Source organism: Giraffa tippelskirchi, chromosome 5 (assembly GCF_054371585.1).
Source record: "Giraffa tippelskirchi isolate mGirTip1 chromosome 5, T2T-mGirTip1v1.2.pri, whole genome shotgun sequence".
In the NCBI taxonomy this organism is placed as follows: domain Eukaryota; kingdom Metazoa; phylum Chordata; class Mammalia; order Artiodactyla; family Giraffidae; genus Giraffa; species Giraffa tippelskirchi.
In genome coordinates this window covers 27,320,837-27,346,524 of record NC_137279.1, presented here as the reverse complement: position 1 = coordinate 27,346,524, position 25,688 = coordinate 27,320,837, and the positions used below count along the sequence as shown (strand labels likewise).

The window sequence follows — 25,688 nt, the reverse complement described above, 5'->3', positions numbered from 1 at the left end:
CGGGCTACAGACCATGCAGTTGCAAAGTGTTGGACACGACTGAGGGACTAAGCACAGTACACATGATAAACCAACAAACCACCACCACAACTCTTGGCAAATGAGGAATGAAGGGGAACATCCTCAACCTGATAAAGTACATCATAAAAACCCTAAAAGCTAACATCATACTTAATGGTGAGAAACTAGAAACTTTCCAATTAAAATCAAGAATAAGGCAAAGCTGTCCCCTTTCACCACTCATTTTCAACAGTATACTTTATGTCATAGCTAATGCAGTAAGACAAGAAAAGAGAAAAAAACATTATAGATTAGGAAGGAAAACAAATCTTCTTTGGTGAGCTGTCTGTTCAGATCTTTTGCCCATTTTGTAGACTGCATGATTGTTTATGCAGAAAATCCCTAAGAATTGACAAAAATCCCTCCTGGAACTAATAAGCAATTATAGCAACGTTTCAGGATACAAGATTCATATGCAAAAGTCAACTGCTATCTTATAAACCAACAGTGAACAACTGGAATTTGAAATTAAAAACACAATACTGCTTAACGTTAGCACCAAAAAAAGAGAAAGAAATACTTAGGAATAAATCTAAGTATAAATTTTATTCACTAAGTATAAATTTATTTATTCAAATAAAATACTTTGCTATATGAAAAAAAGAGCTACATGAAGAAAACTATAAAATGTTGATGACAGACATCAAGGTAGTTTAAATAAATGAACAGATATTTCATGTTTATTTGAAATTCCTTAATGATATATGATATTTAACATCTTTTCATATGTTTATTTTACATTTGTATATTTTTTTAAAAAATATTTATTTATTTGCTGTACCAGGTCTTAGTGCAGCATGTGGGATCTAGTTTCTTGATCAGGGATTGAACCCAGACCCCCTACATTGGGAGCCCAGAGTCTTAGCCACTAGACCACCACAGAAGTCCATGCATATCTTCTTTGGTGAGGTGTCTCTTCAGATCTTTTTCCCAGTTTTAAGTTGGGATGTCTGTGTTCTTGACTCATTTATTTTATTTATTTAACATTGATTTACAATGTTATTTACTTTCTGCTATACAGCAAAGTGGTTCAGTTATACATATATACGTCTTTTAAAATATTCTTTTCCATTATAGTTTATTATAGGATATGGGATATGGTTTCCTGTGCTATATGGTAGGACCTTATTGTTTATATATTCTATATTTAATAGCTTACATTCGCTAACTCCAACCTTCCACTCCGTCCCTCCTCCAATCCCCTCTCCCTTGGTAACCACAAGTCTGTTCTCTATAGCCACAAAGACTCATTTATTTTGGATACATGCTTTCAGCATCTTTATTTCTAATTGCTTATAGCATCTTTATTCGTAATTGCCATAAACTGGAAGCAACCAAGATATCCTTTAAAAGGTAAATGAATAAACAAATTATGGTACATCAATACTATGAAATATTAGTGTTTAAAAATAAATGAGTTATCAAATCACAAAAAGACTATGGAGGAATCTTAAATGCATATTGCTTAGATAAAACACCTAGTCTGTAAAGGTTACATACCATATGATTTCAACTGTATGAAATTCTGGAAAAAGCAAAATTATAGGGACAGTAAAAAGATCAGTGCTTGCCAGGGTCCCAGGGTCTTGAGGAGAATAGAGGATTTTAGGGCAGTGAAATTACTCTGTATGATACTGTAATGGTGGAGACTTGTCACCACACATTTGTCAAAACCAAACAATGTACAACACAAAAAATGAGTCTTAATGTAAACTATGGACTTAGTTAACAATAACACATCAATATTCGTTTGTCAATTGTAACAAATGTACTGCACTGATACAAAATGTTAACAACAGAGGAAACTGTGTGTGTTGGGTGTGGTGGGATATATGGGAACTCTCTGTATTATCTGATCAAATTCCTATAAACCTAAAACTGTTTGAAAAAAATAAGGCATTAAAAAAACATAAAAACACATTAGTTCTTTGGAAAATGCCACCCACATCATCATCATCACCACCCTCCTTGGTCTTTATGTCCTATGGACCTTTAGTATTACCCATGAGTAAGAGAAATTCTGTGGGTTACATTTTGCTTTTCTCTTCCCAGGCTTCACTACTTTCAGTTCCCCAAAAGCTGACAAGCCATTATTAAGAAATCAAACCAAGCAGGAAGTTTTAAATGACTTCACAAAATTGCATGAGCCTCTACCACATGTTAGGCAAGGAAAGAGCTTCCTCATTCTTCCCTATAATATCACTTGTTCCCTTTACTTGGAAAATTGCTAAATGCTCCTATCGGACATAAGTCCTGCTGCTGATACAGACTGACTGTATAAGCTCCATCTTGTTGAGCTGTCCTGAGATAAACTGTCATTTATTATTATCATCATCACCTAACATATTTTGAGAACTTCCTGTGAACTGGGCCCTGCTGAAGTATGTTGTGTGCATTCTTTCATTTAATCTGCATGATAGCCCTATACAAGGATCCTAAGGACTGATGTTGAAGCTGAAACTCCAATACTTTGGCCACCTCATGCGAAGAGTTGACTCATTGGAAAAGATCCTGATGCTGGGAAGGATTGGGGGCAGGAGGAGAAGGGGACGACAGAGGATGAGATGGCTGGATGGCATCACCAACTCGATGGACATGAGTTTGGGTAGACTCTGGGAGTTGGTGATGGACAGGGAGGCCTGGCGTGCTGCGATTCAAGGGGTCGCAAAGAGTCGGACACGACTGAGCGACTGAACTGAACTGAACTGATTATTATCTCCAATTTAGAGATGAAGAAGCTGAGACTCAAAAGGTGAAGAGGACAGCATTATCTTGATACCAAAACCAGACAAAGACACTACAAGAAAACTACAGATCAATATTTCTTATGAACACTGATACCTAGATCCTCAACAAAATATGAGCAAACTGAAACCAACAGTACGTTAAAAGGATCATACACTATGACCAGATGGGATTTATTCCTGGAATGAAGAGGTGATGGTTCAACATATGAAAATCAATCCATGTAATATATCACATTAATAGAAAGAAGGAAAAAAAGTGATCATCTCAATTGATATAAAAAAGCATGTGACAAAATGCAACACTCTTTCCTGATAAAAGCACTCAACAAAAAGGAAATAGAAGGAAATTACTTCAACATAATAAAGGCCAAATATGAAAAGTTCACAGGTAGCATCATACTCAAAGGTGAAAGACTGAAAGCTTTTCCTCTAAAATTAAGAACAAGATGCGTGCTTTTACCACTTCCATTCAATAAACTACTGGAAGCCTTAGACAGACCAAATAAGCAAGAAAAAGGAATAAAGGAATCCGAATTGGAAAGGACGAAGTAAAATGATCTCTGTTCAGAAACTACATGATCTTATAGGTACTAAATCCTAATGCGTCCATGAAAAAACAACCCTGTTAGAGCTAATAAACAAAATTCAGTAGCAAAGTAGTAGGATACAAAATCAACACACAAACACTGGTTGTATTTCTATATAGTCACAATGAACAATCTGAAAAGGAAGTCAAAAAAATAATTTCAGAGACTTCCCTGGCAGTCCAGTGGTTAAGATGCTGCAATTCCACTGCAGGGGGCGCAAGTTTGATCACTGGTCAGGGACTAAAGATCCCGCCTGCTGTACAGCACAGCCAAAATTTTTTTAAAAGTTAAATTAAAAGAGGAAATAATTTCATTTAAAATAGCATCAAAGAGAGTAATACTTCAGAATAAATTTAACCAAGGTGGTAAAAGATGTATACACTGAAAACTATAAAGTGTTGCTGGCAGAGATTAAAGAAGAGACAAATAAATGGAGACACATCCTGTATTCATGGATTGAAAGATTTATATTGTTTAAGATGCCATTACAACCCAGAAGGATCTACAGATTCAATGCAATCCTTATCAAAATCCCAATAGCAATTTTTGTAGAAACAGAAAAATCCATCCTAAAATTCATACAGAATCTCAGTGGAACTGAATAGCCAAAACGATCATGAAACAGAAAAAGTTGGAGGTCTCACACTTACTGATTTCAAAACTTACTTTTGAGAGGTGCAAAGCTACACTAATCGAAACAATGTGATACTGACATAAGGTCAGGCATATAGACCAATGGAACAGGATAGACAGCACAGAAATAAGCCTTTGCATATACAGTCAAATGATTTTCCACAAGGCTGCTAAAATCATCCAGAGGGTGAAAGAACAGTATTTTCAACAAATGATGCTGGGAAAAACTGCAAAAGAATTAAGTTAAGACTCTTATCTTACACTGTATACGAAAAGTAACTCAAAGTGGATCAAAGACTTATTGCTGTGCTTGCTCAGTTGTGTCTGACTCTCTGTGACCTCACGGACTCTAGCTCACCAGGCTCCTCTGTCCAGTGGGATTTTTCCAGGCAAGAATACTGGAGTCAGTTGCCATTTCCTCCTCCAGGGGATCTTTCTGACTCAGGGATTGAACCTGTGTCTTCTGAGTCTCCTGCACTGCAGAAGGATTCTTTACCACTGAGCCACTGGGAAAGCCCGGATCAAAGACTTAAACATAGCTTAAAACTATAAAACTTTTAGAGGAAAACGTAGGAGGAAAGCTTTATGACATTGGATTTGGTAATGCTTTTTCGGATATGGTACCAAAAGCATAGGCAACAAAAATAAAATAGATAAATTCAACTATCTAAAAATTTAAAACTTCTGTGAATCAAAGGACACAATTAACAGGGTGAAAGGCTATCTACAGAATGGGAGAAAATACCTGCAAATCATGTAACTGAAAAAGGATTAATATCAAGAATATGAGGCTTCTCAGGTGGCGTTAGTGGCAAAGAATCCGCTTGCCAATGCGGGAGCTGTAAAAGACATGGGCAGATCCCTGGGTCGGGAAGATCCCCTGGAGGAGGACATGGCAACCCACTCCAGTATTCTTGTCTGGAGAATCCCATGGACAGAGGAGCCTGGCGGGCTACACTTCATGGGGTCGTAAAGAGTTAGACTCGACTGAAGAGACTTAGCATGCACACACATCAAGAATATACAGGGACTTCCCTGGTGGTCCAGTGGTTAAGAATCTATTTTCCAATGCAGGGGACATGGATTTGATCCCTGGTCGGGGAACTAAGGTCCCACGTGCTATGGGGCAACTAAGCTTGCATGCTGTAACTACTGAGCCCAAGCACCACAATCAGAGAGAAGGCCAGGCACCACACTGAAGAGCTCGTGTGCTGAACAAAAGATCCCACGTGCTACAACGAAGGCCTGACACAGCCAAGTAAATACATAAATATTTTAAAAAGAATATATAGAGAACTCCTATAACTCAATAACAAAATACCCCAAATAACCTGATCGAATATGGCAAAGAACTGGAATAGACATTTCTCCAAAGAAGATACACAAATGGCCAACAAACAGAAAAGATGCTCAACATTATTAATCATTATGGTAATGCAAATCAAAACCACAACAAGATATCACCTCATAGCACTTGGATGGCTACTATCAAAAACAAGCAAACAACGGAAAATGACATGTGTTGGCGAGGATGTGGAGGAACACTTAGGCACTGTTGAGAACGTAAAATGGTGCAGCTGATATGAAAAATAGTATGATGGCTTCTCGAAAAATTTCGTATAAAATTATCAAGTGATCCAGTGAGTCCACTTCTGGGCATATACCCAAAAGAATTGAAATCAGGAACTTGAAGAGATATCTGTACACTCATGTTTATGGCAGCATGATTCACAGTTGGGCTTCCTTGGTGGCTCAGACAGTAAAGAATCTGCCTGCAATGCGGGAGACCCGGGTTCAGTCCCTGGGTTGGGAAGATCTCCTGGAGAAGTGATGCCAACCCACTCCAGTATTCTGACCTGGAGAATTCCATGGAGAGAGGTTATAGTCCATGGGGTCACAAAGAGTCGGACACAACTGAGCGACTAACACTAACTACTCACAATTGCCAAAAGGTGGAAGCAACCCATGTGCCCATCGACTGATGACTGGATAAGCAAAATGTGACCCATCCATGCAGTGGAATATTATTCAGCTTTAAGAGATGGGCTCAAGTTCAGCTCTCCCATTTCCTAGCAGGGTGACCTTGGGGCAAGTGATAACCTCAGTTTCCTCATCTGTAAATGAGGGTAACATTAGGACAGTCGTATAAGTTATTGGTGACATAATACATATAAAAGCACATATATGTTTTTAGAAGAAAACTTAGAGCGAATGCAAAATGTTCTCCATTGTGAGCAGGAGGACGCGCTCTGGAGCCGGAAAGCCTGGAGTCCAAGCCCCCTCTCTGCTACTCTCCAGCCGGGCAGCCCAGGGCATGGGTCTGTGCTTCTCTGCTGTTGCTCCCTGAGCTGCAAAAGTGAGTTTCATAAGCTAGGGCTTCACAGAATTGACAAAAGGTACTGCTTGATGAAGTGTTCAGAGTAGTAGGAAAACATTTTTGAAATTAATGTGTGTGTATATGTGTTTGATCTATTTCTTTTTAACTTTTAGGTTCTTGGCTGTCCTGTCTGTCCCCTTACCCCAGCCCCCCAGTGCCTCAGAAAGGGATGGAGTGCAGAAATAGTAGGAAAACAGGGTTTTCAAAAGAATAAGGATATGAGGAAATGGCCAGGGGCTGGTGGGATGGCGAATCCGGGAGTGGAATAAAGCAGGAAGCTTCTCTGCTTCCCCACTGGCTGGATCCTCCCTCCTGGTCTCCCTGGGAGAGCCCTGGGGATGAGCAAGGCTCCGCAGAGGCTGGTACCAGCGCCCCAGCCTCCCTCTGTGACCTCAGGCAGGATCCTCAGCCTATCTGTGCCCCAGCGACCTCACTGGGGCAGACTACAGCCCTTACCTCCTAAGGATGGAATGAGTTAATACATTCGAAAGTGCAAAGAGCAGGGCCTGGCATGATGCAAGCCCTCAGTAACCGTCAGCTGTCTCTGTTATTAACGCCCCTGACCCGGCAACAGCTTCCTGGCTCCCCCATCTCTCTGACTGCTTCCAGGTCTCCACACCAGGCTCCTCTCCCCTCAGACACTCCCTGGGATTCTAGGGTTGTGGCTTTTCCTCCTCACTCTGTTTCTATGGGATGGGGCTGCTGCACCACCCACTGGACTTTTGGATGTGTATTTCCAACCCCTGGTTCATCTCCAGGTCCCAGACTGCCTGGCGGCTTCCTGAATGCTGAGGTGCTCATTCAACAATCCTGCCTCCTCCATTCTTGATAATCATATTATCACCCTCCAGCTCATCCAGCCATCTTTCTCCATGGCCCCTGTTGTTGACCCACTGCTTCTTCCAAAAAGCCAGTTCAAACCAGTTCCATAGCAATGGTCCAGGCAGGAGGGAGTATTAATGTGGTGGGCAGAATGGTCTCTCAAAGATGTTGTTCAGTCACTAAGTTGTGTCTGACTCTTTGTGACTCCATGGCCTGCAGCACACCAGGCTTCCCTGTCCTTCACTATCTCCCGGAGTTTGCTCAAATCCATGTCCATTGAGTCAGTGATGCTATCTAACCATCTCATCCTCTGCCATCCTCTTTTCCTTTTGCCTTCAATCTTTCCCAGCATCAGAGTCTTTTCCAATGAGTCAGTTCTTCGAATCAGGTGGACAAAGTACTGGAGCTTCAGCTTTAGCATCAGTCCTTCCAATGAATATTCAGGGTTAATTTCCTTTTGGATTGACTGTTTTGATCTCCTTGCAGTCCAAGGGACTCTCAAGAGACTTCTCAATCCACAGTTCAAAAGCATTAATTCTTCAGTGCTCAGCCTTCTTTATGGTCCAACTTTCACATCCATACATGACTACTGGAAAAACCACAGCTTTGACTCAAAAATGACCGCGCCCTGATCTCTAGAAATATAATCCATTATGTGGCAAAAGGGACCATGCAGATGTAATCAGTGATCTTAAAAGGGAGGCTATCCTAGGTTATCCAAGTGGGAACAGAGAACTTATTCTGGCTAGTTTGGAAATAAGAGATGGGGTTCTTGCTGCGCCTTCACTTAACAGCCCCAATGCGCCTCTTTTGGGAAAGGAACTAGTAGTAAAGAATCTGCCTGCCAATGCAGGAGACACAAGAGACGCGGGTTCGATCCCTGGGTCAGGAAAATCCCCTTCAGCAGGAAATGGCAACCCACTCCTGTATTCTTGCCTGAAAAATCCCATGGACAGAGGAGCCTGGCGGGCTACAGTCCATGAGGTCGCCAAGAGTGGGACACAGAGGGAGCACGCACACACATTTCCTCCTTACCCAGATCCCCCACTAGATGGCGCCACCTCAGCCTGTGGCGTGAATGAGGATCACTAGACCATACCTAGGACTTCCCTGGTGGCTCAGAGCTTAAAGCGTCTGCCTCCAATGCAGGAGACCCGGGTTCGATCCCTGGGTCGGGAAGATCCCCTGGAGAAGGAAATGGCAACCCACTCCAGTATTCTTGCCTGGAGAATCCCATGGACGGAGGAACCTGGTAGGCTACAGTCCATGGGGTCGCAAAGAGTCGGACACGACTGAGCGACTTCACTCAGACCATACCTATCATGTTTCACTGACAACCCCACCCTGGATTCCACAGGTGGAATCTCCCTAGCTTAGCCAATTACCTTGTCATCTCAGTTAACCTACAAGGAATTTCCAATATTTAGATATTAGATGTTCCCAAAGCTAAATTTACATGCAAAAAGCTTCTTTTTCAGAAGCTTGAGTCATTCCAGTCTGAAACTCAGCCCTGGCTCCCCCGGCTAGCTATGTGATTTGGGCAAGTCCCTTAACTTTTCTGAGTTCCACTTCCACGTCTTCAAATGAGGATAATAATGATAAGAGCAGTTCTTACCCGCACAGGATTTGTTTTGAGGATATAATTCTATAAATATATATAGAACATATATAAAAGATACATAAAGTCATGAGAGGTAAGGCAAGCAGTCCATAAATATATGCTACAGCTTTTGTGTATTCTGTATGCTATGCAAAAGATTATGATCTTTCTTTCACATCAATCAAAATGGTTACTATAAACAACAACAACAGGAAATAACAAGCGTTGATAAGGATGTTGGGAAGGTAAAACCCCTGTGCGCTGTTGGTGAGGATATAAATTAGTGCAACTGCTATGGAAAACAGCATGGCAGTTCTTCAAATAACTAAAAATAAAATTATCATGTGATCCAGCAAGTCTACTTTTGGGTATATATCCCAAAGAACTGAAAGTAGAGGCTTGAAGAGATATTTATACACCCACATTCATAGCATTGTTTGCAATAGCCAAAAGGTAAAAACAACCCAAGTGTCCACTGGTAGATGAATGAATAAACAAAATGTGGCAAATCCATACAATGAAATATTATTCAGCCTTAAAAAGGAAGGAAATTCAGATACACGTGACAGCATGGATGAACCTTGAGGTCACTGTTGCTGTTTTTCAGTTGCTAAGTCATATCTCTTTGAGACCCCATGGACTGTAGCATGCCAGGCTTCCCTGTCCTTCCCTCGGTGAAATAAGCCAGTCATGAAAAGACAAATACTGTATGATTCTACTTCTGTGAGGTACTCAGAGTGGTCAAGTCCATAGAGACAGAAAACAGAATGGTGGTTGCCGGGGGCTGGGAGGTGGGGGCATGGGGAGTGGTTTTATGGGGACCGGGTTTCAGTTCTGCAAGATGGAACATGTTCTGGCGAGGCATGGGGGTGACGGGTTGCACAACACTGCGGACATATTTAATGCCACTGAACTGTACACTTTAAAAAGGTAGTTAAGATGGCAGATTTTATGTTATGTGCATTTTGTCACAATAAAAGGATAAGATTATGATCTAGTCCTTTCCTCTGAACTTTTTCCTCCTGGAAGCCTTCCACCTCCAAGTGGAAAAGCAGCCCCATCAACCACTGTGGTGGGAGCTAACTGATGAAATCAGCTGCCAGTTCTCAAACAGGGGACAAAAAAATTCCCTGAGGACTGGTGAGATCAGACAGGTGAACCTCCAGAGATAGGAACACTTGGGCAGGAGTCAGGGGTAGGATGGCGTGGGGGTGGGGAAGGGGGTGGGACAGGAGTGCAGTCCAGGCAGGACGACATGGCGGGTGGTGGGTACAGATGGGGAGTCGGCCAGCGCACCCTCCTCAGGTCTGCTTCATTCCGTGGATTTCCCCACAGAGAGTCCACTCGTTACCTTATATCTCAAAGTGCTGGTGTTCACTCAGAATAAGAGAAGTGTGAACAAAAATGACACGAGTACTACACTTCACCCTGTAGGTCACCGAAGATCCAACGGGTGGACCACTCCCGATGCTGGGGAGGGAGTGGGAGAGGGACGCCCACTGCTGGCAGGACACCACATCTGGGAACCTCTGGTGGGCAATGTGGCCGCGCTCGTCTGAGTTACAGCCATATGTGTCCCCGGACACAGCAGACACACCTGCCCATTCGTATAATGCAGATAAAAAGACAACTCCAGTCATCTTGTTTGAGAATAATAAACAAGATGATGATGTCAGAAATCTTTGTACAGACATAAATCTACATTTCTTTTAGAGAAAAATTGCTTTGGTAAATTTGCTTGTTGTTGTTCAGTTGCTCAGTCGTGTCTGACTCTTTGTGACCACATGGAGTATAGCACACCAGGCCTCCCTATCTTTCACCATCTCCCAGAGCTTGCTCAAACTCATGTCCATCGAGTCAGTGATGCCATCCAATCATCTCATCCTCTGTTGTCCCCTTCTCCTGCCTTCAATCAAGCATCAGGGTCTTTTCCAATGAGTCGGCTCTTCCCATCAGGTGGCCAAAGTATTGAAGCTTCAGCTTCAGCATCAGTCCTTCCAATGAATATTCAGGACTGATTTCCTTTAGGATGGACTGGTTTGATTTCCTTACAGTCCAAGGGACTCTCAAGAGTCTTCTCCAACACCACAGCTCAAAACCATCAATTCTTCGGCACTCAGCCCCCTTTGTGGTCTAACTCTCACATCCACACATGACTACTGGAAAAACCATAGCTTTGACTAGGCAGACCTTTGTTGGCAAAGTAATGTCTCTGCTTTTTAATATGCTGTCTAGGTTGGCCATAGCTTTTCTTCCAAGGACCAAGTGTCTTTTAATTTCATGGCTGTAGTCACCATCTGCAGTGATTTTGGAGCCCAAGAAAATAAAGTCTGTCACTGTTTCCATCATTTCCCCATCTATTTGTCATGAAGTGATGGGACCAGATGCCATGATTTTCATTTTTTGAATGTTGGGTTTTAAGCCAGTTTTTTCACTCTCCTTTTCACCTTCATCAAGAGGCTCTTTAGTTTCGTTTCTCTCTCTGCCATAATGGTGGTGTCATCTGCATATCTGAGATTATTGATATTTCTCCCTGCCTGCAATCTTGATTCCATCTTGTGCTTCATCCAGCCCGGTATTTCACATGATGTACTCTGCATATAAGTTAAATAAGCAGGGTGACAATATCCAGCCTTGAAGTGCTCCTTTCTCAATTTGGAACCAGCCCATTGTTCCATGTCTGGTTCTAACTGTTGCTTCTTGACCTGCATACAGGCTTTTCAGGAGGCAGGTAAGGTGGTCTGGTATTCCCATCTCTTTAAGAATTTTCCAGTGTGTTGTGATCCACACAAAGGCTTTAGCATAGTCAATGAAGCAGAAGTAGATGTTTTTCTGAAATTGTCTTGTAAGAAGGTAAAAAAACAAAAAAGAGTATGATGTGGACTCTAGTTCTTTTCTAAGAGGCAGCTCAGAACCAGCAGGTGCCAGGGGAAGACACAAGAGTCATCTGGTCATACGGATTCTGGTCGGTATGAGAGCAGCGAGCCTCGGATCCCATCTGAGAAGCGCTGACACAGGCTGGACAGATCGCTTCACCCATGAGAAGGAGCACTCCTAGGACTCTGGTCACTGAGGGTTAGAGGTGCGGGCATCAGCATTTCATCCCCCAGGCATTTCTGTCCTTTCTCCTTCTCTTCCATCTCCACCCTCCCAGCCACAGCCCTGAAATGACTTGGGCTGTCCTCCATCTCAGTCTTATAGGGGATCCTGGAACCTCCCCAGGATGGGACTGGGGAATCCCTTACACAGTCAGCCCTTCACTGTTTAACCTTCACTTCTCTCTTCCTCAAAACAAAGTTTATTGAAATAATACACACACACACACACACACACACACACACACACACACACACACACATGCAGGAGCTGCCAGAACATCAGAAGGGAAGAAGCACCAATCAAGAAGGGACAGGAAGGGAGCACTGATGGTTCTCAAAGTGTGGTCCTGGAACCAATTCCAGGGGACCGCACTCTGACCTGAACCTGTGGAGCATATAAATATGAAGATTCCTGGGCATTACTCGAAACCCACTGGATCAGAACGTCTAGGAGCCCATGTTTAACAAGCACTCTTATATAGAGTGTTTATATACTCTTACACAAAATGGTGGCTCAGACGGTAAAGAATCTGTTTACAATGCAGGAGACTCAGGTTTGATTCCTGGGTCGGGAAGATCCCCTGGACAAGGAAATGGTAACCTGCTCCAGTATTCCTGCCTGGAGAATTTCATGGACAGAGGAGCCTGGTGGGTTACAGTCTATGGGGTTGCAAAGAGTCAGACACAACTGAACAACTAACACTTTCACTTCATACCGATGGAAAATCCAACCATTAGCTTGCGGTATTTCTTTATTCTGGAAGAAACAAGCCCCTTTCTCAGCAGACTATAGATAATAACCACATCCAGCTCTAAAAAATTATAGTTCACAAGGCACATCAAATTTTATAAATTATAATTTGAAAAGTTTAACTCTGAAATGAGCAAGGCTGAGGCTCTGGAGTGTGTAAAATGGGAGGAAGGGGGACTATGCACATGGCAGCCAGAATGGTCACTGGCAGGTCTCCTCCTTGCTTTGCATATGTGTGTGCTAAGTTGCTTCAGTCACATCTGACTCTTCGTTACCATATGGACCATAGCCTGCCAGACTCTTCTGTCCATGGATTCTCTAGGCAAGAATACTGGAGTGGGTTGTCATTTCCTCCTCCAGGGGATCTTCCTGACCCAGGGATCGAACTCATGTCTCTTACGTCTCCTGCGTTGGCAGGCGGGTTCTTTACCGCTAGCGACACCCAGGAAGCCCACTCCCCCTTGCTTACAGTCCTTCAAATCTTCTTCCATTGCTTTTCAGATAAAGGTCAAAATCTTCACTGTGACGTGAAGGAGGCCTGCTTGTCACTAAGCACTCCTCCTTTCTGATCTGACTCCTGGACGCCCTGGTTTTCTCTCAGTCCCTTGGGTCTACCCCAGGACCTTTGCATATGCTGTTCCCTTCTCCCTTTGTCAAGTCCTCTTTGTCCTCCATATTCCTCTGCTTTAGAGCCCCAGTTTTGGAATGGAATTAGTCACACCTTTGTGGGATCATATGACTTATGTCTCTCTCTCCTGGCAGCTTCCTGATCGCAGGGACCATGTCCAGTTCCGCCATCACTGTATCCCTAGGCTTGCCTTAGTGCTGTGGCTCCGGGTAAATATTGTGGAATGAATGAATGATAACAGTTCTTACTGTTGACTATGAACAGTTCTCACTAGCCTGGCTATAAACAGGATTCCTGGGCTTCCCTAGTGGTTCAGTGGTTAAGAATCCATCTGCCAATACAGGGGACATGGGATTGATCCCTGGTCTGGGAAGATTCCACAGGCTTTTGAGCGACTAAGTCTGTGTGCCACAACTTCTGAACCTGTGCTCTAGAACCTATGCTTGGGAGCAAGAGAAGCCACTGCAACAAGAAGCCTGTGCACCTCAATAAAGAGTAGCCTCCACTCGCTGCAACTAGAGAAAACTCGTGTGCCGCAACCAAGACCTAGCACAGCCAAAAATAAAATAAATAAATAAATAAACAGCCTTCCTATTGCCCTTAGGGAATTAAACTTCTTACAAGATACAGGGGAAAAATCTGGACAATAAGACCCTGTGGATACCAATATTGATTTTTCCCTGAACCCAAATGATTACAAGTGACTTTTATTTTCTTCCTTATACATTGCTTCCTCCCAATTTTTAAAAACAAGAAACATGGAACTACCTCCCCTGATCAGAAAAAGTAAACGATGTCAAACTATTACAAAACAAACACTCCAAACAATATTTCAGCCTTGCTGATAAATAGAGCTCTTTAGAAGTGTGACTGCCTATTTTTTAGGATTGATCCAGATAAATACAACAATCTTTTTTATTTGCTAGATGTAACCTCTGGGTAATTTGAAGGACGACTTTTTATTAATACATATCCCTGAATCTTGGTTTCCCTGGTGGCTCAGCTGGTAAAGAATCCGCCTGCAATGCGGGAGACCTGCATTTGATCCCTGGGTTGGGAAGATTCCCTGGAGAAGGGAATGGCTACCCACTCCAGTATTCTGGCCTGGCAAATTCCATGGACTGTATAGCCCATGGGGTCACAAAGAGTTGGACACGACTGAACGACTTTCACTTCACATCCCTGAATCTTATTTAGTAGAATGACTTCAGTAGCATCAATAACATAAACTATAAACTGACTGCTGGATGATTCCTCAGGATGGCTCACAGCTGATCAAAGGTGATCCTTCTGGAACTTCCCTGATGGCACAATGGATAAGAATCTGCCTGCCAATGCAGAGGACATGGGTTTGATCCCTGGTCTTGGAAGATCCCACATGCTGGGGAGCAACTAATCCTGTGGGCCACAACTACTGAGCCCTCACACTAGAGCCCATGAGCTGAAACTACTGAGCCTGTGTGCTGCAACTACTGAAGCCCATGTGCCTAGAGCCTGTGCTCTGCAACAAGAGAAGCCTCTGCAATGAGAAGCCTGTGCACCGCAACAGAGAGTAGACCTTGCTCGCCACAGCAAGAGAAATGAAGACCCAGCACAGCCAAAAATAAACAAATAAATGAATAAAAACTAATTAAAAAAAAAATAGGTGATCCTTCCGAACAGAAAGGCCTAATGAAGTCAGCAGAGGGGCAATGTTTACCTTGTCATGTTTTATAAAACTGGAAAATGCTGACATGTATGCAGGTTTCAATTCTTCCAAGTGGACTCATGTCCCCACAACCCTCTGAGAGCAACTCTCCTCTCCCAAACCCATTTAAACCATGGGAAGATGATTCATCTAAGAGAAGACAGAAGCGCTCATCAGAACTCTATCCCCAAAACGCTTGGTGATTCACATTATCATCTGAACTCCAGGGAGCCAAAATGAGCTCACGCTTCTGGAAATGCAACTGATCCCTTCATAAATTAACCTGACTGTTGCTGGTGGTGGTGACTTATTTCTTAAACTAAGTTCGGGGAGCAGTAAGCCGTCACTTATTTTTATACAATGAATGCAACTCAGTTTCTGTCCGGTTAGGGACTGTCCTCATTGGTTTCCTTTTCCAAATGGCTTGTTAACATCAGTGGATCCTCATCTCAACCCTCTGAGGATTCTTCAGCCCTTTGAAGATTTTCTCTTCTTCTGAGAAGAGTCTCTCCATCTTATGAGACCAAAACAATGACCACTGTGTCTTTTACTGAGCACCACATGCCAGCCTCTTTATGTGCGTTTTTCACTTAACCCTCACAACCATCCTGTGAGGTAACAGGTTTACAGACAGGGAAAATGAGCTCAGAGTGATCAGTCTGGTTGAAATCACTCAGCCATGAAGTAGCCTAATGAGATTTAAACTCAGGTCTGCCTATCTCCAAAGCCTCCACTTTTAAAAATTGCTAGTTTCCTCAAATGGACTACTCTGCTGTGAATGAATAGTCTGGGAGGCTTTGGGCATGTGTGCTGGGTGGGAGGATATACAGGATATCTATAAACTTTTTTCTTAATTTTGCTGTAAGCCTAAAATTGCTGTTTAGAAAATAGTCTTTGAGGAAGAAAACATGATAGACATTTTATTACATCTTCAAGCAGCTCACTCTCCATGTTCTTTAGGAGAAATAAACTATATATCCACTGCTGAAACCTACCTGGAAAGGGCAAGTGTATGTCACCAGTAATAAAATGACTTATTGCATTACAAAAAAAAAAAATTACTAAAGCTTTCTAATGTCACAGTCAGGTTCAAAACAGAGATCTCTGTCTCTACTTTAGCCAGACAGGAAGTAACGTGTGTCCTCAGTTGCTCAGTTGTGTCCGACTTTTTTGTGACCCTGTGGACTGTAGCTTACCAGGCTCCTCTGTCCATGAAATTTTCCAGGCAAGCATACTGGAGTGGGTTGCCATTTCTTCTCCAGGGGATCTTCCAGACCCAGGGATCGAACCCATATCTCCTGTACTGCAGGTGGATTCTTTACCGCTGAGCCACTAGGGAAGCCCAGAACAGGAAATAAAACCACCCCAAATCTATGCCTTGTTATGATAAAGAAGAAACTGCAATTCTTCTTTTTCTTCCTCCCCTCCCCACAAACTTTGCACACTGCACAGATTTTTCTGTGTCCTTGAGAGGAAACCACATCATGGAGAAGAATCTCAAGGGGAGGTTCATGGAGTTAGTTTTAAATCTGTTGAACTTATGATAAGCATAATCAGAAAACTAGGAATAAAGGGGGGGAACTTGCTCACTTAGTAAGAACATGTACAAAAAACCTACAGCTTACCTCGTACTTAATGGTGAAAGACTGAAGGCTTTCCCTAAGTTCAGGAACAAGCAAATATAAAGATTTATACTGGGTCCCTGGTGGTTCAGTGGTAAAGAGTCTGCCTTGCAATGCAGGGAACATGGGTTCAATCCCTGGTCAGAGAACGAAGATGACACTTGCCATGGAGCAACTGAGCCCATGCTGCAACTAGAGAGTCCATGCATTGCAACGGAAGATCCTGCATGATGCAGCAAAGATCCTGCATGCTGAAACTAAGACCCAATGCAGCCAAATAAAATAAATAAATATTTTAAAATTTTATGCCACTCTTATTCAACAGATTCCTGGAAGTGTTAACCAGACAAATAAAGCAAGGAAAAGAAAATGAAAGGCATTCAGATATCCTTTTCTGAAAGGAGAAATAAAACTACTCTTACTGTAGATGACATGATTGTTTGTGTAAAAAAATTCCAAGAAATCTACAAAAACCCTTATACAGAAAGTTCAGTTAATGTTGCAAGAAACTAAGAAGCATACAAAGATCAACTGTATTTCTATATAGTGTCAATGAACACGTAAAAATAAAAAATGAACAAAATAAAAAATATAATACCTTTTGTGTGACAGTGTGTGTGTGTGTGCATGCACACAGTCGCTTCAGTCACGTCTGACTCTTTGCGACTCCATGAACTGCAGCCCACTAGGCTCCTCTGTCCATGGGATTCTCCAGGCAAGAATACTGGAGTGGGTTGCCATGCTCTCCTCCAGGGGATCCTCCCGACCCAGGGATCAAACTCGAGTCTCTTACATCTCCTGCATTGGCAGGTGGGTTCTTTACAACTAGTGCCACCTGGGAAGCCCAAATACCATTTCCAATCACTCAAAAAAAAAAAAAAAGAGAGAGAGAAATACTGAAGTGTAAATCTAACAAAGCATGTACAGAACTTGTATGCTAAAAATTACAAAACACTCATGAGCGACATCAAAGACCACCTGAATCAATAAGAAATATGCCATGTTCATGAATCGAGAGACAATTATTCTCACATTGAATGAAGGACTAAACACAATTCCAATCAAAATTACAGCATGATATTTTGTATATACAGATGGCTTACACTAAAATGTAAATGAAAGGGCAAAGGAACTAGAATTGGTTAAAAAATTTAAGGAAGAATAAAGTGGGAGGAGTCACTCTATCTGATTTAAGACTTACACAGCGATAGGAGTCAAGGCTGTGTCATAAAGGTAGAGAGATTGCCTCATAGATCCATGAAACATACTAGGGAACTCAGAAACAGCCCCCATAGAAGTATGGCCAGATTATTTTCGACAAACTTGCAAAAGCAATTCAATAGAGAAAGGATAGTCTTTTTAACAAATGGTTCTGGAACAACTCAATATTCACATGCAATAAAAGTGAACACTGACCTAAATCTCACATCATAAACAAAAGTGAACCCAAAATGGTTCACAGATTTAAACATAAAACTATAAAGCACTTCAAAGAAAATATAAGAGAAAATCCTCGGATCAAGCACTTGGTGGCACGTTCTTAGACGTGATACTAAAAGCATGATCTATGAAAGAAAAAAATAATGACCTCGACTTCATCAAAGTTAAAACTTTTGTTCTGTGAAATATCCTGCTAAGAGAATGAAAAGACAAGCTATGGATGGGAGAAAATATTTGCAAACCATCTATCTGATGAGGGACTCATACCTAAAATACCTAAAGAATTCTCAAAACTCAATGGTGAAAAAACAATTGGATTAGAAATGGTTAAAAGACATTAAGAGATATGTCGCCAAAGAGGGTATGCAGAAGGCAAATAAGTACATGAAAAGACATTTAACATCACTATCGATTTGGGAAATACAAATCAAGACTATGACAAGAAACCACTACACACTTACTAAAACAGCTAAAATAAAAAACAGTGTTAATACTAATTGCTGGTGGGGATGCAGAGAAACTTATCCCATACATTGCTGGTGGGACTAAAAAATGGTGCAGCCACTCTGGATAAGATTCTGGCAGCTTCTCCACAAACTGAATATATATTAACATAAATGATGATCCATGCAATCATACTCCTGAGCATTCATCTCAGATAAATAAAACTTATGTTCACAGAAAAACCTGTTCACAAATGTTTATAGTAGATTTATTTGTAACAGCCCCTAATGCAATCACAATGTCCTTCAATAAGTGAATGGTTAAACATAGGTGGTACATCCATAACATGGGCTATTACTCAGCAATAAAAGAACAAGCTAATAACCTAGATTGATGTCAAAGTCATTACACTGAGTAAAAAAAAAAATCAATGGCAAAGGTCACAGATGTTAAGATTCCATTTATGTAATATTCTCATAATGATAAAAATTATAGAGATGAAGAACAGATTAGTGGTTGTTGGGGCTTGGGGATGGTGGTGGGAGAAAGTATTGTGACCATAAAAGGAACATCATGGGACTTTCCTGGTGGTCCAGTAGTGAGATTCTGAGCTCCCAAACCAGGGGGCCTGGGTTCAACCCCTGGTCAGGGAGCTAGATCTCACAAGCTGCAACTAAGACCCAGTGCAGCTAAGTAAATAAATACATTAAAAAAAAAAAAAAAAGAACATCACATGGGAGATCTTTGATGATGGAGTAGTTCTATACACCTTGGTGTGTGTGTGTGTTCAGTTGTTCACTCATGTCCAACTTTTTACAACCCCACAGACTGTAGTCCATCAGGCTCCTCTGTTCTGTTCATGGGATTTTCCAGGCAAGAATACTGGAGCGGGTTGCCATTTCCTCCTTGAGGGGATCTTCCTAACCCAGGGATCAAACCTGCATCTCCTGCGTTGGCAGGCAGATTTTTTACCACTTGAGCTACCTGGGAAGTCAATTCTATATCTTGGTGGCTACACACAAATTCATACATGTGATAAAATGGCACAGAACAATACACACACTTTGTACCATTCTCTCTCTACTGTTTGTGAATCTGACATTTCAAAATAAAAAGTCTTTTAACAATCTGTTGAGTGAAGTCTGAAAGAGACCTGCCTTTTAAAGTCATAAATTCCACTGCATTTTTCTTTCAATATTTTAACCCCTAAAATATTGAAATATTTTAAAAGGCTCAAAGCAACTGTTGTGTGTGTGTGTGTGTGTGTGTGTGTGTGTGTAGCAGAGTTTTATTAAAGTGAAAAATGACAGAGAAAGCTTCTGACACAGACATCAGAAAGGGGACGGAGAGTGCCCCCAAAGCCACTGTTTTGATTAACTCCTTACTTTCTTCCAGCTTCTTTGGCTGTCATTAAGCTAGGACTGTGGACCAAGCCACAGCTAACATAGAGGATGAAATGAAATGAGAGGATACTGTGGCTATGCCCAAGGCTTACCCTCATTTACTACTTGGAGATGGGGCTGGGGGAGGGCTCCGAGGGACCCACAACAGTCTCCAGAAGCTCTGAAAAGGGCAAGAGGCTATTGGTCAAGCTGGGCACTTCAGGTGGCTCTGGCTGCCAGACCTGGAGCAGGTGAACCTCAAGCACCAGCTCCATGCCCACCTTCCAAATGGCCCCATCAGGCAGCGAGGGAGGGGATCCTGGGTGGGACATTGCAGACACAGACACGGTCAGCAAAGGACAGAAGGCGCATCTCACTCTGCATCCTGCTCATTCTTATCACGTGTGCCAAGGAGCTCCAGCACATCTGACAACTGGTTATTGGTAGCACACCGAAGATGAGACGGTTAGACAGCATCATGCACTCAATGGACATGAACCTGAGCAAACTCCGGGAGATGGTGAAGGACAGGGAAGCCTGGCGTGCTGCAGTCCATGGGGTCGCAAAGAGTCGGACACGACTGAGCGACTGAACAACGACAAAGCACACCGAGGAAGGCAGCGGCTGTTAGCCAGAGGCCGTGCTTCAGAAGACATCGGAGTCCACAGGGGACTGGACTTCTGCAGAGATGAGGGTTGGGAGGGGTGGGGACCGGGCAGGAAGAGATCTTACCTCTAAAACAAGGTCTGAGTCTTCATGCCTTCCAATCGTAGTACTTTTATTCAAGACAAAAAAGCCTTCCGCGCTCTTTAGATAGGCTTTCATACTCTCTGCTTTCCCTAGAAAAGGTTTGCAGAAAAAAATCTGGTTAGAAAAAGAGAGTCCTTTAATTATTCAATATCATATTTAGAATGAATGAAATATACATAATGTCACAAGAGGAAAATCAGCAGAGGTAGGAGTGGATTGATGGATTTAACAGTGATCATAATTACAATTCTTCATATTTTTAAGACTGTCTTTTTAACACTGATATCTGTCATAGATAAGTTTGGTTCTGATGATCAGAGGACACCCTTTATGTAACTCAGAGCACAAACAAGCAATAGCAAAAACAACCCAACAACAAATCTGAATTCCACTGACAATCGCTTTCCAACTCCCATTAAGCTTAGTTTGAGGTTAGTTATTTGCCATGATCAAGTACTAAGAATTACTGACCTACCACTTACTAGTTCTGTGGCTCTGGTTGAATTACTTAGTCTGTCTATAAACCTCAGTTTTCTCATCTGTAAAATGGGGCTAGTAATACTCTGTATCCCAAAGGGTTTTGTGAGGATTAAATGCAGTGATACATGTGAAGCATCTAGAATGGTGTTTGCTAAACACACTTTTCTCCTACTGTTATTATTACTATTACTAATCTTGGGTTTCTTGAACTTTGACTCAAGGAACCCCAACCTTCTAAAGAGCTTCTTAAAGTGTAGAAGAGTAAATCATCAAGGAAATGGGCATTAGATGATACTTTCTTTTAAGTCACTGTATTTTGTTGTATATTTAGGTATAAAAACAGAATGATTTCCAAAGACAAAGTATTAAGATTATAGCTTAGTCAGGACTCTGTACCTACTTTTTCCTGGTGTTTTATTTATGAAAATGTGAAACACACAGAAAAGTTGAAAGAAGTAGATGGTGAACTCCTATATAACCACCATCCAGATTCCACAATTGACCTTTTGCTATATTTACTTTATCACATATCTACCCATGTATCCTTCCATCCATTTTATATTTCAACGCAGTTCAAAGTAAGTCCTATACATGTGTTTTGGTTGTATAAGTTGCTCCCTGGTTTCTCAGGCAGTAAAGAATCCACCTACAATGTGGGAGACCTGGGTTTGATCCCTGGGCTGGGAAGATCCCTGGAGGAGAGCATGGCAACCCCCTTCAGTATTCCTGCCTTCGGCAGGTTCCAAGATGTTGATGATAATTCACATGACACAATATTTGAATTCCAATTTGAGAGATGTCCAGCTACACAGTGCGACATTCTCCATCTTAACTCCTTGTAAAGAAAGTCTCTTTTCACCTGAAAGGTCACTGAAGTGTGAAGTTGTATTGTGGATAAAAGCAAAAGTCATTTAGAGGCTTCCATGGTTGCCCAAGATCCTGTATCGAAGAACCCGTGTGCCACAACTAAGACCAGGTGCAGCCAAAGAAGTAAAGATTTTTTAAAAAGAAAAAGGGAAAAACCTACTATTAAAAACAAAACAAAAACCAAACAAATGAAAACAAAAGTCATCTGGGTGTGACTGTAACAGGTCTCTGGTCTGGTTCTGCTTTCCATCAACATCTCCACCATTTCATCCACTACTAAGTGTGAGGATGAACCCCTACTAAGTGTGAGGCACTGGGCTATCCTTTTATAGACATTGCCTCTTTTCATCCTCAGAACAACCCCGCAAGGTAGGTGTCAGTATTGTCCCACTTTACAGATGAGGAAACTGTGACTCAGAGAGGTTAAGGTCACACAATAGTAAGTGTGTGACAACTCTGGACCTTAGTCTATAACCACTGCACAAACCTCCAGTGTTGCTGGTGGGGCAGAGTGGGGTGAGGGAATTGCACGATCTGTTGATGCCTGGGACATGCAACAACAGAAAGTCTTTAAAACCAGCATTCTATCTGCTGAAAGGAAGATGAGACCCTACCTAGGGATAAGAGAAATAAAAATAAGCAGGATAGTTTATATCTGTAAACTCTGGAGGCCTGTGGATGTCCCACTAATACTGATGCTTCCATATAATGAGAAATAAAATTTATTAAGTTCACTGTCGTGAATACAGGGGAAAGACATTTCCTCTTTCCAAACAACCATGCTCTACTGCCTTCAGTTATTAATCTTCATTGGCAGAGCACCATGTTATCCAGCAATTAATCTAAAATGTAAACTTTCAAGAAATGTCTCTGTTGTAGGAAAACCACAGGACAGGCCACTAATTTAAAACTTAAAACTTGGGTCATGTATATATTTGTTTTTCAGCTGTCACCCGAGACGACCCCAAAGCTGATGTCTTCTCTCTGCTCAGATACTCCGCTTTGGAGCAACCTCGTGACCACTGTGGCTAAAGGCACCCTCAGTCATGTTACTCTCCTGTTAGTTTTCCCCTGCTGGGTTTCCTTCCTCGTACTTATCATTCTCTGACCTTTTCTTGTTCCTTTATTTAGTCGTATTTGCTGTCTGTTTCTCTTTCATTCACTAAGATATATATTCCTGGAAAACCAGAACTGTGTTGATTTTGTCTTGGGTTTTTGGGCCACACTGTGTGGCATGCGGGATCTCAGTTTCTGGACCAGGAGTTGAGCCCTCTCACCCCTGCATTGGGAGCATGGAACCTGAACCACTGGACTGCCAGAGAAGTCCCTTGATTTTGTTAAGAAGCAATTCTTCATGAGTCTCTTGTGCTCATACCCATCTTCAGAGCAAAGGCATTGAAAGATTTTGTCCTGCACCATCCTTCCAAGGGTGCCTATATGGCAAACAGCCTGGAGGATAAAGGTAATGTTTATAATAAAGACAATAGCTCCTTCTGAGGCTAAAGTCAGGCAGATTTGCTAGCAGTCCTTTTCAAAGACTGAGATTTCCTAAGTTTGGAGTTTCTTATCTGGGACACAGACTCACTGCATGCACAGCAGCCAGCTTGGCTGTTCTTCACCACCCCAGGGACTTTCAGGGCAACAGGAATCCCTGTGCATATGCAGCTCTGGCTGTTGGTTGTGTCTGCTGTGCTGTGAGCAGTAAAGTTCTTAGTTTCTGGCCCAGGAGCCTTGTCTTCTGCCAGTATCTATAAGCTGGGCAGGCTAAGTTTCAAACAGGGTAAAACCTCACACCCTTTGCACAGTTGTTCTGTGCAGGGCACCATCTCCAGTGCCAGGGCAATGCCTGGCACATAGAGGTGCTTGGTCAACACTTGCTGACTGAGTGAAAATACAAATGACACCTCCAAGCAAGCCAGTGTGGCCAGCGGCTAGGAATCTCTGACAGTAACTACCTTTCATTTTTCCTTTCAGCATCTATCCTAGATAACGTCTTGGAGAACCTAAATTCTACCTCTAGCTTTTGGACTGGACAAGATTTCTCTACCTTAATCTTGCCCTGTGCATCACTTCTTTGTCTGAAAACACTGCAGAAAGTAATTTGAATGTGTTTAGCTCTGTGAATTCGTTCTTACTCAGTGCCAAGGAGCACCCACTACAATAAAGAGCAAAAGAGCTAATAAAATCATCTGCATTCCCCCTGACCGCTCTAAATGGGTCAGAATTGGGCTATAGGAGCAAAACTTCTTTTGAGGACCACAAAAGGCCTCGAAGTTCCTTAAAGAAAGAGAGGTGAGGGAAGGGGGGGTGGGAGGGGTGGGTGTGTGTCTGACCATTGGGTGGGTATTGTCTATAAATCAGGGGAAACAAGGGTTCCTCTCTTAATTTCAGCGGTACCCCCAGGACATTCAAAAGCTGGTGCCAAGCAGGGGCCTGAAGTTTCCTCGCAGGCTACCTCGGGGTGGGGGTGGGGGCTGCATTTAGGAAGGAAGGGCTGGTGTTGGGATAGCTTCTCCGGGGTGCTCCCGGCGACCCGAGCCTGGATCAGAGAGGAGTTCAACCTCGGGTGGGGCCGGGTCCCCAGACTACCGCAAGCCCTTGACCTAGCAGGACTGGCCTCTTCAGGCCCGGGTTTCCGCTCGCCGCCTCCTTACGTGTCGCTCTCACCTGGCCAGAGGAAGAAGCCCACGTCCCGTCCTCCGCCAAGGGCCCGGCCCGCTGGGGAGGCACCGGGCTCGCTCCGGGCGAGGCCGCCCGGCCGCGCTCCCGCGGAGTCTCCAGCCGGCGGCCCGCAGCCCGCGCGCCCTCCCGGCCTGTGTACGTGCGTCGCCATGGCAACCCCGCCCGGCCGGCCGCGCTGGTGAGGGGCGTGGCCTGTGAGGGGCGGTGCGCGGGGAGCACCCGGCGAGTTACAGTAGGCCGCAGCGCCCGAGCCTTCCCAGATCCGCGATCTAGGGGTACCCAGCCCCATTTCATGGATGGGGAAATTGGCTCGGCGGTCACAGAGGTGGCCCGAAGTTTTTCATCGAGGAAGGAGCAGACTCTAGAATCCTTCCTGCTATCCTTTGGTCTAGGCTGGGTGCGTTGGGAGGGGGTGGTCAGGCGTGGGAGGGTAATGGAGCTGAGCTAGAAGTTTGGAGGTTAGTACCCTCCGCCCCTCCCAAATATCTAGTTCTCTCTGTTGCAGAGGAGAAAAGAATAGGTTAAAGTGGTGGGGGGGAGGGGGCACCACCACTTCTGGGGGTGGGTGTGGAGATGGAAGATGGGTGGGGAGGAGGGAATAATTTTGAAAGAATGAAGGATTCTTCCACTGTTGTTCAGTCGCTCAGTCGTGTCTGACTCTGCGACCCCATGGACAGCAGCACACCAGGCTTCCCTGTCCTTCACTGTCTCCCGGGGTTTGCTAGAAAGAGGTTATTTACAAGCCCACAGTCCTACTGTTCTGTCCTTCCCTGTCAGAACTGACATTTATTCATTCATTTATTCTTTATTTCTACAAACATCTCCCGAGTCCCTACAGGTGTCAGACAGTGGCCCCAATGTTGTCCCGGATCAGATCTTTAAGAAGACCTCCACCTACCCATCCACGGGCCTAGGACTGGGTTGGGGTGGGGGTGGGGGGTGGGGGGTGAGGATGAATGGAGTGTGTGGAGAAGACATGCCAGCCCCATCTCTTCTCACCTTTTTCAGGTCAACCCCTTCTGTCTGAGAGC

General features: G+C 43.2%; 1 protein-coding gene across 20 annotated transcripts in view; it reads right to left on the bottom strand.

Annotated features, from left to right (window-relative positions):
• The window catches only part of FHAD1 (forkhead associated phosphopeptide binding domain 1), a 159,334-nt gene extending 134,538 nt beyond the window's left edge, over positions 1–24,796 (bottom strand). For all 20 annotated transcript variants that reach the window (XM_081488046.1, XM_081488049.1, XM_081488055.1 and 17 more), the window contains exons 1-2: positions 24,643–24,796; positions 20,611–20,717 (exon numbers count right to left, since the gene is read on the bottom strand). In XM_081488046.1, coding sequence (XP_081344172.1) covers positions 20,611–20,703 — 93 coding nt within the window. In that variant the 5' untranslated portion in view covers positions 20,704–20,717; positions 24,643–24,796. The remainder of the gene's footprint in view (positions 1–20,610; positions 20,718–24,642) is intronic.
• Positions 24,797–25,688: the final 892 nt, after the last annotated feature.